The sequence below is a fragment of the Xenopus tropicalis genome, chromosome 2 (assembly GCF_000004195.4).
Source record: "Xenopus tropicalis strain Nigerian chromosome 2, UCB_Xtro_10.0, whole genome shotgun sequence".
Lineage (NCBI taxonomy): Eukaryota > Metazoa > Chordata > Amphibia > Anura > Pipidae > Xenopus > Xenopus tropicalis.
This window is the reverse complement of record NC_030678.2, coordinates 33,796,283-33,811,925: the sequence shown is the minus strand read 5'-3', so window position 1 is coordinate 33,811,925 and position 15,643 is coordinate 33,796,283. Positions and strand designations below refer to the sequence as shown.

Genomic DNA, 15,643 nt, shown 5'->3' with positions numbered 1-15,643 from the left:
ATAATACATTTTTGCCTAATAAAAGAAAACTTAATTCTAAGCAACTTTGCAATATACATTCATTACATATTTGTAATGGTTTTTGAGTTATTTGTATATATAATTGCTATTAAAAGCAGTGTCTGCCTGTCCTTTCTATCTCTAGTTACATAGTTACAAAGGGTTGAAAAAAGACCATCAAGTTCAACCTTTTCAAGTAAACACAGCACAGACACTCATACTGACCTATCTGTCCACTCACATACAGACCCATACTGACCTATCTATACACTCACATACAGACCCATACTGACCTATCTATACACTCACATACAGACCCATACTGACCTATCTATCCACTCACATATAGACCCATACTGACCTATCTATCCACTCACATACAGACCCATACTGACCTATCTATACACTCACATACAGACCCATACTGACCTATCTATCCACTCACATACAGACCCATACTGACCTATCTATACACTCACATACAGACCCATACTGACCTATCTATCCACTCACATACAGACCCATACTGACCTATCTATCCACTCACATACAGACCCATACTGACCTATCTATCCACTCACATACAGACCCATACTGACCTATCTATCCACTCACATACAGACCCATACTGACCTATCTATCCACTCACATACAGACCCATACTGACCTATCTATCCACTCACATACAGACCCATACTGACCTATCTATCCACTCACATACAGACCCATACTGACCTATCTATCCACTCACATACAGACCCATACTGACCTATCTATCCACTCACATACAGACCCATACTGACCTATCTATCCACTCACATACAGACCCACACTGACCTATCTATCCACTCACATACAGACCCACACTGACCTATCTATCCACTCACATACAGACCCATACTGACCTATATATACACTCACATACAGACCCACACTGACCTATCTATCCACTCACATACAGACCCACACTGACCTATCTATCCACTCACATACAGACCCACACTGACCTATCTATCCACTCACATACAGACCCATACTGGCCTATCTATCCACTCACATACAGACCCATACTGGCCTATCTATACACTCACATACAGACCCATACTGACCTATCTATCCACTCACATACAGACCCACACTGACCTATCTATCCACTCACATACAGACCCATACTGACCTATCTATATACTCACATACAGACCCATACTGATCTATCTATCCACTCACATACAGACCCATACTGACCTATCTATACACTCACATACACTAATAATAACTGTAAATATTAGTATCACTCTGCCCTGGGGGCTCTGGCATTTGAAACAGTGTAACACAAGCAGCAGACTGACAGACCTGACTTGCTGGAGGAGCCTGGCACTTGCAACATTGTTTAAAAAGTAACAACCAGGAGTTCAGCAAATGCTGCTTTCAATAGCAATTACATATACAAACTAGAAAAGTAAGTTTCAGAACAAACTTCATGTTGGGTTGAAAAACATGTCACTGAATGGGCTCCGCCCACTTTCTCTAACCTTGGGCCACAGTTATATAGTAAAAACCACTGTGCAAAGTTTGGGGACCCTGGTTTTAATAGTGTCTGAATGGCAGCAACTTAAATTTCCCCACTGAAAGCCAACGAGTGACATCTGATTGGCGGTTGGTGGCTCCACCCCCTTTTTCTAACCTGGAACTGCAATTACCCAGTGACTCTGCAACGTTTAGTGACCCTAGGATTAATAGTTAAAGAACGGCAGCAGTTAAAATTTAAACCAATAAAAGGTGAATTGTGATTGATGGTTGTGACCCGCCGAAGTCACCCAGTGACAAACAGTGGGCACCCTGGCATAAACAGTGTGAGAATGGCAGCATTTTAAATTTAAACCAATAAAATTCAATGGATGAAATCTGATTGGCTGTTAGTGGCCCAACCCACTTTTCCTATTTTTGAACTGCAGTCCCCCAGTGACCAACTTTGCAAATTTTGGGGACTCAGGCATAAAAATTGTGAGACTGACAGCGTTTTACACTTCACCATTGAAATTAAATAGGTGAAATGTGATTGCCTGTTGGTGGCTCCGCCCACTTTTTTCTAACTTGAAATGGCAAATACCCAGTGACAAACTCTGGAAAGTTTAACAACCCTGGAATTAATATTTAAATAATGGCATCAGTTTAAATATAAACCAATGAAATCTAATGGGTGGAAATGGATTGGCTGTTGGTGGCTCCGCCCACTTGTTCTAACCCTGAATATGTAGTCATCCAGTGACTGACTGTGCAAAGTTTGGGAACCCAGACATAAATAGTGTGAGAAAAGCAGCATTTTAAATTTAACCAAAAAAATTCAATAGGTGAGGTCTGATTGGCTGTTGGTGGCTCCACCCACTTTTCAAAACCTAAAAATGCAGTCCCCTAGTGGCCCTGGTGTTAGTACTGTGAGAATGGCAGCAGGTTGAATTTCCCCATTGAAAATCAATCAAAATCTGATTGGTTGTTTGTGGCTCCACCCACTTTTCAAAACCTAAAAATGCAGTCCCCTAGTGGCCCTGGTGTTAATACTGTGAGAATGGCAGCAGGTTGAATTTCCCCATTGAAAATCAATCAAAATCTGATTGGCTGTTTGTGGCTCCACCCACTTTTTCTAACTGCAGTTACCTGGTGACTAGCTCTGCAAAGTTTGGAGACCTTAATATTAATATTTAAAGAATGGCCGCAGTTTAAATGTAAACCAATGAAATCTGATTGGCTGTTGCTGGCCCCGCCCACTTTCCTAAACTTGGAACATAGTCACCCAGTGACAAACTGTGCAAAATTGGGGGACCCTGACATTAAACATGTGAGAATGGCAGCAGTTAAAATTTCCCAACTGAAAACAATAAAAGACATGTGATCGGCTTTTGGCGGCCCCGCCCACTTTCTCTAACCTTGAGTACAAAGTCACCCAGTGACTGACTGTGTAAAGTTTGCGAACCCTGGCATCGAACCAATAAAATTCAATAGGTGAAATCTGATTGGCTGTTGGTGGCTCCGCCTAGTTTTTCAAAACTAAAACTACAGTCCCCTATTGTCCAACAGTGAAAAGTTTGGGGACCCTGGTGTTAATACTGTGAGAATGGCAGCAGGTTGGATTTCCTCATTAAAAGTCAATAGGTAAAATCTGATTGGCTGTTAGTGACTCCACCCTCTTAAAAAAATACAAAAAACCTTAAGTGCGTAGTCACCCAGTGACTGACTGTGTAAAGTTTGGGAACTCTGGCAACAAACCAATAAAAATCAATAGGTGAAATCTGATTGGTTGTTGGTGGCTCCACCCACTTTTCAAAACTAAAACTGCAGTCCCCTAGTGACCAACTGTGAAAAGTTTGGGGACCCTGGTGTTAATTCTGTGAGAATGGCAGCAGGTTGAATTTCCCCATTGAAAGTCAATAGGTAAACTCTGATTGGCTGTTGGTGACTCCACCCACTTTTTCTAACCTTTAACCGCAGTTACCTGGTGCCTAAGTCTGCAAAGTTTGGGGACCCCGGTGTTATTACTGTGAGAATGGCAGCAGGTTGGATTTCCACCAAGTCAACAGGTAAAATCTGATTGGCTGTTCACAGCTCCGCCCACTTTTGGGCATCCAACAATCATCATATGTTCATTCAGGCTGAGCCCATGACTGTGTGATTCAAGTTTGGGGAGTGTAGCCTCAAAGCTGTAAGTTTGGCAGCAGTTTCAAGTTCCCCATAAAAGGCAATTAGTAAAATTTGATTGGCTGTTGTTGGCCCCTCCCACACTGCATTTTATAAAAAAAAACAAAAAAACATGAATGCGTAGTCACCCAGTGACTGACTGTGCAAATTTTGGGAACTCCGGCATCAAACCAATAAAAATCAATAGGTGAAATTTGATTGGCTGTTGGTGGCTCCGCCCACTTTTCAAAATGAAATCTGCAGTCCCCTAGTGACCAAGTGTGAAAAGTTTGGGGACCCCGGTGTTATTACTGTGAGAATGGCAGCAGGTAGGATTTCCTTCAAATCAATAGATAAAATCTGATTGGCTGTTCACAGCTCCGCCCACTTTTGGCCATCCAGTAATCATCATATTTTCATTCAGGCTGAGCCCATGACTATGTGATTCAAGTTTGGGGAGTGTCGCCTCAAAGCTGTAAGTTTGGCAGCAGTTTCAATTTCCCCATTAAAGTCAATGGGTAAAATTTGATTGGCTGTTGTTGGCCCCTCCCATTTTGGGGTCATCCAACAAATGTCACTGTTTCATTCGGGGTGACCCCATGATTATGTTATTCAAGTTTAGGGGCTGTAGCTTCAAAGCTGTAAGATTGGCAGCAGTTTGAAAATCTTCCCTGCCAAAGTCAATGGGAAAATTGGGGGGTTCGGAGCGGCACCACAAAAAGACGGGGGGCGGGATCCCTTAGAAAAGCACAAGCAACCTGCTCCGCTATAGGGCGAAGAAGTGTGGGGAGTTTGGGTGCTGTACCCCTAAAACTGTAGGAGGAGTAGCGTTTAGAAAATGGGGGGCGCTAAGAAGAAACGGAAGAATAAGCCAAAGTGGAAGAACAGTCTGTGGGGTTTCAGCCCAACACAATAACTATTAAAGCTCTAATAATGTTTAACTAATTGATATTGAAAGTTGTTTCGAATTATGTTTTCTTTTATGAGGCAAAAAAATATTTTTGGGGTTAACATGTCCTTTATGAAAATATATGAATGTAAATTTTTCAAAAAATGTATTATATGAACTCCAAAAATATAGATAAATTAGGTAAATTTTGTTGCATGTTGAAATTTCATATTGCAAAACAACCCATATGATAAAAAGGGAAAAACATTCACTCATCTTTCAGCCAGTATGTCCTCTCCCCCCCATGGGGGATCATCCATACTTGGCTCATACATTCACTCTGCCTGTATTCATGTCCCTCCACCCCATACAGGGGTTCACACACTATGGGGCTGATTTACTAACCCACGAATTCGAATCCGAATTGGAAAAATTCCGATTGGAAAACGATCATTTTGCGACTTTTTCGTATTTTTTGCGATTTTTTCGGCGCCTTTACGACTTTTCGGAAATTATCGCGACTTTTTCGTTACCAATACGATTTGCGCGAAAAAACGCGAGTTTTTCGTAGCCATTCCGAAAGTTGCGATTTTTTTGTAGCGTTAAAACTTGCGTGAAAAGTTGCGCTTTTTTCGTAGCGTTAAAACTTAAAAGGCGCGACGTTTTGCGCAAGTTTTAACACTACGAAAAAATCGCAACTTTTTGCGCAAGTTTTAACGCTACGAAAAAATCGCAACTTTCGGAATGGCTACGAAAAACTCGCGGTTTTCCGCAAAAATCGTATTGGTAACGAAAAAGTCGCGATAATTTTCCGAAAAAATCGCAAAATACCGATCATTACGAAAAAACCGCAATCGGACGCATTCGGCCCGTTCGTGAGTAAGTAAATGGGCCCCTTAGGGTAGGGGGATCCTATCTGTATGTTTTTGGAGTGTGGGAGGAAACCGGAGAACCCGGAGGAAACCCACGCAATTCGAATTTTTGCTATTCGGGATTCGAATTCGTGCTTTGGTAAATCTGCCCCATAGTTATATAAGATGCCATGTTCAAGTGCCAGGGATATCCAGAAAAGTAAATAAGCTATCATTTCCACATAACTTGCCTATAGCGGAGCCCCCTTCCATTTCAGTAGGTCCCCTTTTGAGGCTTTGCTCCAAAGTTCAGTGTTTTGAAGTGTCCCAATAAATCATCTGGGAATAATGGCAAATGAACATAAATATTAGTAATGTTCCACACAATAAAAAGGTAATAAAAAGGAAGGTACTTAAGTAAGTGTGATTTTGCCTCCTTTTGTGTGTCAGATTCAAAGAAATATGTTCATCTAAAAAGGCACAATAAAAAGTTCTACCACAATCCAACTTTGGTGGGAACAGTCTATTTTTGAGAAGGCCACAAGTCCTACCAGACACCAGTGCAGATCTATTTGGGGTAGAAGCAGGGAGAAAGGGAATGGGCGAGTGGTGGTGAGGGGGCTGGAGATGGGCTGGGTTGCAAGTGGCAGGAGGAGGAGTGTTGTGTGTGAGAGTGGACTCTGGGAAGTACAAATCTGGCCTTTGGTGTGAAATAGTATTGTGCTGATTTCAGTAGAAATAAATGCACATAGTGTCACTTTCCTGATCTAATTTGATCTAATAATAGTAGCAATTGTCCTTTAACCCTACAGGTGTGTCCATATATTTGTGCGTACTGTGATGCAGTGGGAAGACATGAATAAATGTGGACAAAATGCAGGTTTTTCAAAGAATCATCTTAAAGTGCACTCTGGAATTGCCAATACGGAATTCAGAACTATGGAGTACAACTATATTCACCCTAGCAGGGCTGTACATTTGTTGAAGAGACCCAAGAGGTCTTCAAATGCTAAGTAATTTAATGTATGAAGCATTTTATGTTAGTCCATTAAGAGGTACCATGCAGTCGAGGGACGTCTAGGGACCCACTTCTATAATTGAACAGAGTTGTGTGCCAGCACATCCTGAGAGGGTAACATGTCATTAAGCCAACATTCTCAAAAAGATTTAAAAAAAAACAGAAACATTCATTTGCAGTAGGATCACTAGTAATATTCAAGGGTACCTCAGAAAAATCTAAAAAATATTTGTGGTAAAGTGGTAAATTTAACAATTACATAAAGAGATCACATTTGGAGCATAACTGACTCTTGGGCAAACAACTTCTCACCATGAATACAGATAATCCGAAAGTCTATTCTCCGGCAGTAAACTGGATCATGGATTCTAAAAGGCAGCAATAAAAATGGCATTTAATGACCGGTCTATCGCTGGGACTCTTACTTCTTTCACACTTAGAGCTCCAGCTAATGACTCTTTAAAGCAAACGTTCCCAGGCACCAAGAATGCTGTAAATCTGCTATGTAAACATTAGTGTAATAATGACCGACAATGACTTTCTGGATCACTGTAGAACCACCATTCATGCAGCAGGTATTCCAAGGGATAACATTTTTCTTTTAACAGCTGCTTTCATTGTTTCCTACGGAGGCATTTTAGAATGTTTGCTGACAAAAAACAATGATACAGGTATGGGACCTGTTATCCAGAATGCTCGGGACCTGGGGTTTTCCGGATAAGGGATCTTTCCATAATTTGGATCTCCATAACTTAAGTCTGCTAAAAATCATTTAAATACTGAATAAACCCAATAGCTTGTTTTGCCTCCAATAAGGATTAATTATATCTTCGTTGGAATCAAGTACAGGTACTGTTTTATTATTACAGAGAAAAAGGAAATCATTTTTAATAATTAGAATTATTTGCTTATAATGGAGTCTATGGGAGATGGCCTTTCTGTTATTCTGAACTTTCTGGATAAGGGGTTTCCGGATAAGGGATCCCATACCTGTACTATCATGCAATGATACTTCTAGCAAGTTACAAGGAGCAGCTATTAATCTCCAATGTGTTACATGAGCCTTCAAATTGATGTGGCCTTTTAGGTGATGCATTCCAAGATAATGTTGAGTTGAAAAATGTCTTAAAGGGGTTGTTCACCTTAAAAAGTATGATGTAGAGAGTGATATTCTAAGACAATTTGCAATTGGTCTTTATTTATTTATTTTTTTAATTATTTTGACAATTTGGAATTTCAACCCCTATCACTTTGCGTGGGTCCAAATGATCTTAGCAAGCAGGGAGCGGTTTGAATAAGAGACTGGTATATAAAAAGTAAAGGGCCAAAACAAAAAGATAAGTAAGTTTTTTGTTTTTTTTTAGCTGCCGGGGTCACTGACCCCTATTTAAAGAGCTGAGAAAAGTCAAAACAAGAAGGCAAATTATTCAAAAGCTCTACAAAAAAAAGACCAAGTTCTAGGATTGTTTTGTTGAGACTAATATATTTACTAATATATTTATGATGTCTCACTAAAGTTTATACAGGTATCGGATCCATTATCCGGAAACCCATAATCCAGAAAGTTCCGAATTACGGAAAGGCCATCTCCCATAGACTCCATTATAAGCAAATAATTCTAATTTTTTAAAATGATTTCCTTTTTCTCTGTAATAATAAAACAGAACATTGTACTTGATCCCAACTAAGATATAATTTATCCTTATTGGAGGCAAAACAATCCTTTTGGGTTTAATTACTGTTTAAATAATTTTTAGTAGACTTAAGGTAGGACATCCAAATTCCGGAAAGATCCCTTATCCGGAAAACCCCAGGTCCCGAGCATTCTGGATAATGGGTCCCATACCTGTACTCTAGATGTTCAAAAATGATGCTTTCCCTATGGTGCTTTTTTGGGGAGGTAACAATGACAGTTTTGGCACAGTGAGTAATTAAAAGGTTTTATTGTATCCATAAATAACTGTGAGATTTTGGATATAACTGCAACTGCCTGTTTGTTTTTTTGTCTACAATAAACATATGTTAATTTAGAACCTGAGGTGCCAGAACTTCACCGTTACATTCTTGTTTGGGGGTTATACTATAACGGCTGCAGAGTGTCTTAAAGGGGCTTACAATGAAAATGGTTTTTCTGTTGCTTTGATGATTATGTTTTGATATATATTTACATTATTTTGCCATATGTTGTATTTACTCACTTTGCACAGAATCAGTCCAGTCTTTGAGAGCCTTTGGTAAAGACCTGTGAGAGTCTGGTAAATTTTCCTAGACCTATGAATGAACGTTCTAATATATCTACATATATATAACTTTGTGCCCATAAGAAAGGCTGGTTTCAAAGGGAGCTTGAACCCGAAATTTTTTTGGAAACCATAAGGGAGTTTGTGTAAGAGTTAAGCTCAATATGTTGTTTCATTTATAGGGAATGGGTAAATTGTGCCCTTTCTTACTGGTAGTCCCCTAGTTATTTGGACAGCTTTAAAGGGTCCTTAATGTAATGGGAAGTAAGTCCTATTTCCTGGATCATAGCATGACCTTTTGCCTTCCGCAGTTTGGCCATAAGGTGGCATTGTGGTATAGTATAAAAGGTTGAATGGCCTCCAGCCATTATGATGAAAGCTCTACCTGAACAAGCAGGTGGGGAGATACTGTGAAACCTGGGTATAGGTAGGCCCAGACAGATTAGGCAGCTTCTGTAATAGATCACACTAAGGGGCTGATTTACTAAGACCTGATTTCGAATCCGAATTGGAAAAATTCCGATTGGAAACGAACATTTTGCGACTTTTTCGTATTTTTTGTGATTTTTTCGGCGTCTTTACATTTTTTGCGTAAAAACGCGAGTTTTCCGGCGTCTTTACGATTTTTGCGTAAAAACGCGAGTTTTTCGCCGTCTTTACGATTTTTGCGTAAAAACACGAGTTTTTCGTAGCCATTACGAAAGTTGCGCAAAGTCGCGATTTTTTCGTAGCGTTAACACTTGCGCGCAAAGTCGCGCCTTTTTCGTAGCGTTAAAACTTAAAAGGCGCGACGTTTCGCGCAAGTTTTAACGCTACGAAAAAATCGCGACTTTGCGCAACTTTCGTAATGGCTACGGAAAACTCGCGTTTTTACGCAAAAATCGTAAAGACGCCAAAAAAATCGCGTTTTTACGCAAAAATCGTAAAGACGCCGAAAAAATCGCAAAATTACCGATCATTACGAAAAAAACGCAATCGGACGCATTCGGCCCGTTCGTGGGTTAGTAAATGTGCCCCTAAGTGTGATAGACAGGCAGGGCTAGCTAGTGAGCAGCTTCAGGCTCCCACAAGGATTTGCAGAGGGATTATTATCCCGGGTATAATACTGCCCGGAGTAGGGTTAATAGTGTACGGACCATAGGGCTAGATAGTTGATCTCCTGGGTTCCACTGGAAGTCATAACCTGAAAGCTGGGAGTTAACCCATTGTGCCCTGCTGGGAGAGAGTCATTGTGACCATTTGCCGTGAGTACTGCCTGTTCTGTGAGATGCTATTACCTACATATATTGTACTTGTACTCACTCTTAAGTGGCTGTGTAAACAAAAAGCTCATTGTTCAACGTTAAGGACCACAGGCGCCCATTTCTTGAGAGATACAGTAACACAACATCCTGGCCTCCATATCAAGCAAGGGTTCACACCTGAGGGAATCAGTCTCATCCTGGGTGAAATAGGGTGTGGTTTGTGGTAACCAGAGAAGCTAATTTATCATAAGCTTACACATTAAAAACATACACATGCCAAAATATGATGATGTATGATATATTTTTAGCATAAGCCCTTTTTTGGTGAGTTTATCATGAGAAGATGGAGAGCACAATGGTTTCTTTATGATAGTAACAAGATGGATATGTACAATGTAGTAACATATCTTCAGTGGATTCACTATTCCAGTCCAAAGATCAGAAGGACCAAGTAGCGTCAGTACATGGAGACAGTGGATGAAAAATGTTGGCAGTTTTAACTCCTGTCCATGATCTTATCTGTGTGCCCCTATGGGCAAAAGACATAGAAGTATCCTACAGAAAATGTGCTGGAGCTTCACGTCATGGTTGGCCTTTTGTGGTGGATAATTAAACCATCAATCTTATTACTGAACATTTCAATCTGGAATATTTTTGGTTGTTGTGTTTATGGCCAATATGGAACGGTTAATTGGTATAACTAGGTATACATAGAAACTGCATTGCTGTATTCATTGAATGGAACTACAACTTACTTTTTCCCCTACTTCATACATCCATAAAAGTCCTATTATTTAGAATGACTAATCTGTTCTTGAATTTCACTGATTTGAATAAGAGGCTGGAATATGAATAGAAGAGGGCCTCCATACAAGTTAAGTCATAAAAACTAACAGTAACAATAAAATTGTAGCCTCACAGAGAAATAGTTATTTGGCTGCTGGGGTCAGTGACCCCCATCTAAAGGCTGGAAAGAGGCAGAAGAAGGCAAATAATTAAACTATAAAAAAGGCAAAATGAAGACCAGTTGAAAAATTGCTTAGAATTGTCTATTCTATAACATACTAAAAGTTAACTTAAAGGTGAACCACCCCTTTAAGAATACAATATCTTCCAACATTGTAGAAAACATTTTTTACTAGCATTCCGTGCCTATAATACAGAACCAGAAAATGTTCCTGTACCCAAAACGGCAGAAAATTCTGCTTTACAGTTAAAGGGAACACTGGAAGATATTTGCCACTGCATGATCAAATGTACATCAGATAAATAAACATAAAGCTATTTTGTATTTTGTTTTGTTACAGCTTCCCAAACAGATGGCTGTGATGATGACTACATGTGTCTGTGTTTGCAAATATTTTCTCTGGGGTGTTATTTTTGTGATGAACGCTACTTGGTCCCACATGTTAAGTGTCTGGGAGAGGGGCTGCAAGTCTCACCGGATGAGCCCACAGAGCTCCCACCCCCATATAAAAAGATACACCGAGAATAAAGTGATTGGCCAGTATGTCAGAGACTGAATCCTGAACACATATTGGGGCTTTCTACATTTATTTTTGATGTTGTTATCAAAGAGGATAACAGATACTGGGGTACTGGACTCCTCCAGTTACATGGGAGTAGGAGAAACAATAGGTTACCTGAAAGCAGTTCTAATGTGTAGCGCTGGCTCCTTCTGAAAGCTCAGACTCAGGCACAATGAACTGAGATGGCGCCTACACACCAATATTGCAACTAAAAATACATTTGTTAGTTCAAGAATACAATGTAAAAATGGTAGATTCTCTTTAACAGAAACCTGTACCTATACTGTGTATAAACTTGTGTGGTCTGTATCATCAGTTATTTTACTAGTCAAGCTTGCACGGTATCTGCAGTTTATAATAGCAACTCTTACCTTGATAATGGAACCGAAAGTTGCCTGGGCTGGCTTGTTGCAAGCTCTGAAAGTGGATCATGACTTGATTGGTTGGACTACGGATCACCTGACCCCTCATCATAAAGGATTCATTGGCTAGGATCACTGGCTCCACCCCCTCCAGGCTCTCCACTGTTATTGTCTCACCTTCTGATAAGCTGATATTTTGTACCTGTGGCAAGAATGAATGAGATTACCATTTTATATCTCTATATTTTACAATACGTAGCAACAAAAATGAATGTCCCTTGGTAAACTGAGCTGCAGCATACATTTTGTTCCACCTGCAATCGAATGGCGTCACTTCTGGCGCAGTGTCAGTAATGACATCAGCTTGCAGCCCACTTGGTACAAGGTATTTAGAGGAGTTGAGGAAATGGAGTTGTAGGGAGGTAGTGCTGGGTCCAGCTGAACAGCAAGCTCAGGGCTGCAGGAAGTTGCAAAGCAGCCTAGGAGCCACAGAAAGGAAAAGGAAGCTGGAAAGCCTGGCAGAGGAAGTCAGGAGGAGGAGAAAGAAAGTTCCAGAGCTCAGGAAGATGCAAGTGGGCTCAGAGAGCTGAGCAGCATAAGAAGAAGCTGTCCTTTGGAACAGGCTGGTACAGGGAAGGCAGATCCTGTACCTGGAGAGACAGATCCTATGAGGAGTCCTGACTAGAGGAACAACCACCTGCAGGGGATCCCATCAGAGTATCTAAAGGGGCTAGTAGTCTCACTACAGGTCTGTAGGTGCTGGACTCGCCTTAAGGTTCTGTGTGAAGCATCCAAAGAGATTAGTCGTCCGTTACAAGGGAGATTAGTCACGTGGCGACTAATCTCCCCGTGTGTCACAGCCCTAAATCAATAATTGTTTGGTTTAGCTTAAGGATACAAACTATCTGAACAAGGGCATCACAGAGTTTTCAGCATAGAGCTGGCTAGTAAAGCACTCTATACTATCTAGTTTAACACCTACTTACTAAAAGTGTTAAAGTGTTTAACTCAAGGCATGTATTAGTTTTGTACAGAGGTTGGCATGTTGGTGGCCAATTCCCTCTAGTTTTCTAGTAGACCCCCACTACCCCAGTCCAACACTGTATACAGAGGTGAGAAGATGCCAGAATGCAGTAATATGACCATCATATTTTATATGGAGATGTTTATTAAGGGAATAACACTGTAACAAGCTGAAATCAATCATTTGTTGTTCCCAGTATCTTTTAATCTCCTGGTGATTGGGCATACTATTTCACACAGCGGCATATATTGATCTTGGCACTCGGCACACCCTGATAAAGTTATCTTCCTCCTTTTACAAAATCTATATTGCATTCTGCATTGTTCTGACCTTAGAAAGTTAACAACTTATATTTTTATCACTTAAGCCGGTTCTTTGTATAAAGCAGTGATATCCAATATTTTAGATATGGACAATGTGTATTTATACTTATTTATTGTATTTACTATAACACTTGTCCTAGTGTATATTATAAGATTGTACAGCACTGTGTATCCTTGTAGCACTTTATAAATAAAGTTATACATATATGCATTTGTATTTTGGAGTTAGGGGATAGAGAGCTCGGTAATGTCCATTTAGTTTCAAGATGAGATGGCAGCAATTAAACTGGTAAATCTCAAGAATGGCTTTGTCTCCAATAGTTACTTGAGAAACAGCCTGGCTCCAGGAGCTCCTAAAACAGAGATCAGGCTTTTAGGGATCAGATACCCTCTGTGGCCCAACAGGTAGTCAGGCACCCCACCTCAACAGCCATTCTGCTATAGTTTCAGGTATATCTAGAATACATTTGATTTTACTTCTCCCTTATTTTTACCCAACTGGTTGGAGATTTATAAGGGAGATGTAAAAGCAACCCCTTCAATGTACTCAGTGACCCAAAGGGACAGACAGGAGCTCACCTTCCAGGCATCAAACCACCACCATGTGCTTGTTCAGATACAGCAGACATTCCAGTAGCCACAGGAGGGTAGCTTAAGTGAATTCCAAGTAGCAGTGTGAATGTCTAAGGCTTAAGGCAGGGATCCCCAACCTTTTATACTCGTGAGCCGCAGTCAAATTTAAAAAGACTTGGAGAGCAACACAAGCATCATAAAAGTTCATGGAAGTGCCAAATAAGGGCTGTGATTGGCTATTAGGCAGCCTCTATGCACACTATCAGCTTACAGGGGGCTTTTTTGGTAGTAAATCTTGTTTTTATTCAACCAAAACTTGCCACCAAGTCAGGAATTCAAAAATAACTCCCTGGTTTGGGGGCACTGAGAGCAACATCCAAGGGGTTGGGGAGCAACATGTTACTCATGAGCCACTGGTTGGGGATCACTGGCTTAAAGGAGAAGGAAAGGCAAAGTCATTTGGGGGTGCCAAAAATAGGAAGCACTCTCGACAGGTACCCTGGGCTGGTGCTGTTTTCTCTTAACCGGGGCACCAGCCCGGGGTACAAGGTAAGCGATTTAATTCACTTGGGGGTGCCTAACATTTTGGCACCCCCAAGTGTCTTAGCCTTTCCTTGTCCTTTAAGGTAAAAGAAGGCCATGGTATTTTCATCTCTATGGTATATGTGTCCCTGTCTCTCTTGAGGAGGCTAAGCCAGATGGATTTGGTTTGAGACCAAATAGGGTGTGGTTTTGTCTAAATGCTGGAAAATCTTGAAGCCTATCTGGCACAAAATCTAGGGTGAACAAATCTAGATCTAGAAACTATAGCAGAATGGCTGGTGGGGTGCCTGACTACCTACTGGCCCACAAAGGGCGCTTGATCCCTAAACATCTGAAAAACTCTGCTCTAGGGAAACCTGGAACCAAACTCTATCTTAACTACCAAAAATTGGTAATTTATCTATAATAGTATTAGAAGCACAGTAGGAGGTGTTTGCAAGGTGGGAGTTTGTGTCCAGCCTGCCATTGAGTGTATGCATGCTGGGAGAGAGATAACTAAAGTGAAGCATCAGAAAATAAATCTACATTCAGCTTTTAATATTGCTTTTAGACTAATCTAAAGGGAATTTAAAATAGTTACCTTATTGTGGGCCTTTAAATGTATCCTAAATCTTTGTCTTTAATGAATAGGTTTAATATATATCAAAAGAATATTATTAATAAAAAAACCCAGGTTTTAATTTAATATTTGATAAAAAAGTCTTTATATCATGAACTTTATTTTTATTTAAACCTGAGATCAAACCAATTAAAGTTCTTGTTTTAAAACAAACTTCCGATTTGCACTTTACTTCTCTCCCTAATTATGAGAGGAATAGTTCTATTGCTTTGACAGTTATATGTTATGCAGTGTGTATAATGATTGCCTGACTGTCTGCAATCAATATGGGCCTCTGGCACGCTTTCTCTCTGACTGGCCCCTTCCAATGGATCAATATTAAGCAACCTTTAAAGGGCACAATTCCACCTGGCTGCTATAAAGCATCCCACAGGCCCTCAGCAGGTTGAAACAAAAGTGTCTCCCAAGGTGGTATGGTGCAGTAAAGGTTGGCAGCTGTGTCTCAAAGGCAAGCATCTCATTATAAATTCTGCGGATGAGGTTAAAATATATTGATAAGGGCAGCCCAAATGTTTCATCAGCAGAAAACAGAGTAAAGATTAGAGTTGCAGGCTTTTTTATTCCCATTACTTTAGCATACCTTTTTTAGACAGGAAAAGACAAACATGGGGTGCCCCTTCCCCAACTGCAATGATCTGATTATATTATTAATGTACAAATATCCTTGTATATTTTTGTTAATCTATATAATGCTTGGAGTACCATCTACTGCCATCTCCTGTACTACACTGGTTTGAGAACTTTTAGAATTACTAT

The 15,643-nt window shown here is 40.3% G+C and overlaps 1 protein-coding gene across 1 annotated transcript in view; it reads right to left on the bottom strand.

The window, feature by feature from the left end:
* Positions 1 to 15,643, bottom strand: part of sez6 (seizure related 6 homolog) — a 324,119-nt gene that overhangs the window by 100,037 nt on the left and 208,439 nt on the right. Inside the window, exon 4 of the mRNA XM_004911704.4 lies at positions 11,815 to 12,007. Coding sequence (XP_004911761.1) covers positions 11,815 to 12,007 — 193 coding nt within the window. The remainder of the gene's footprint in view (positions 1 to 11,814; positions 12,008 to 15,643) is intronic.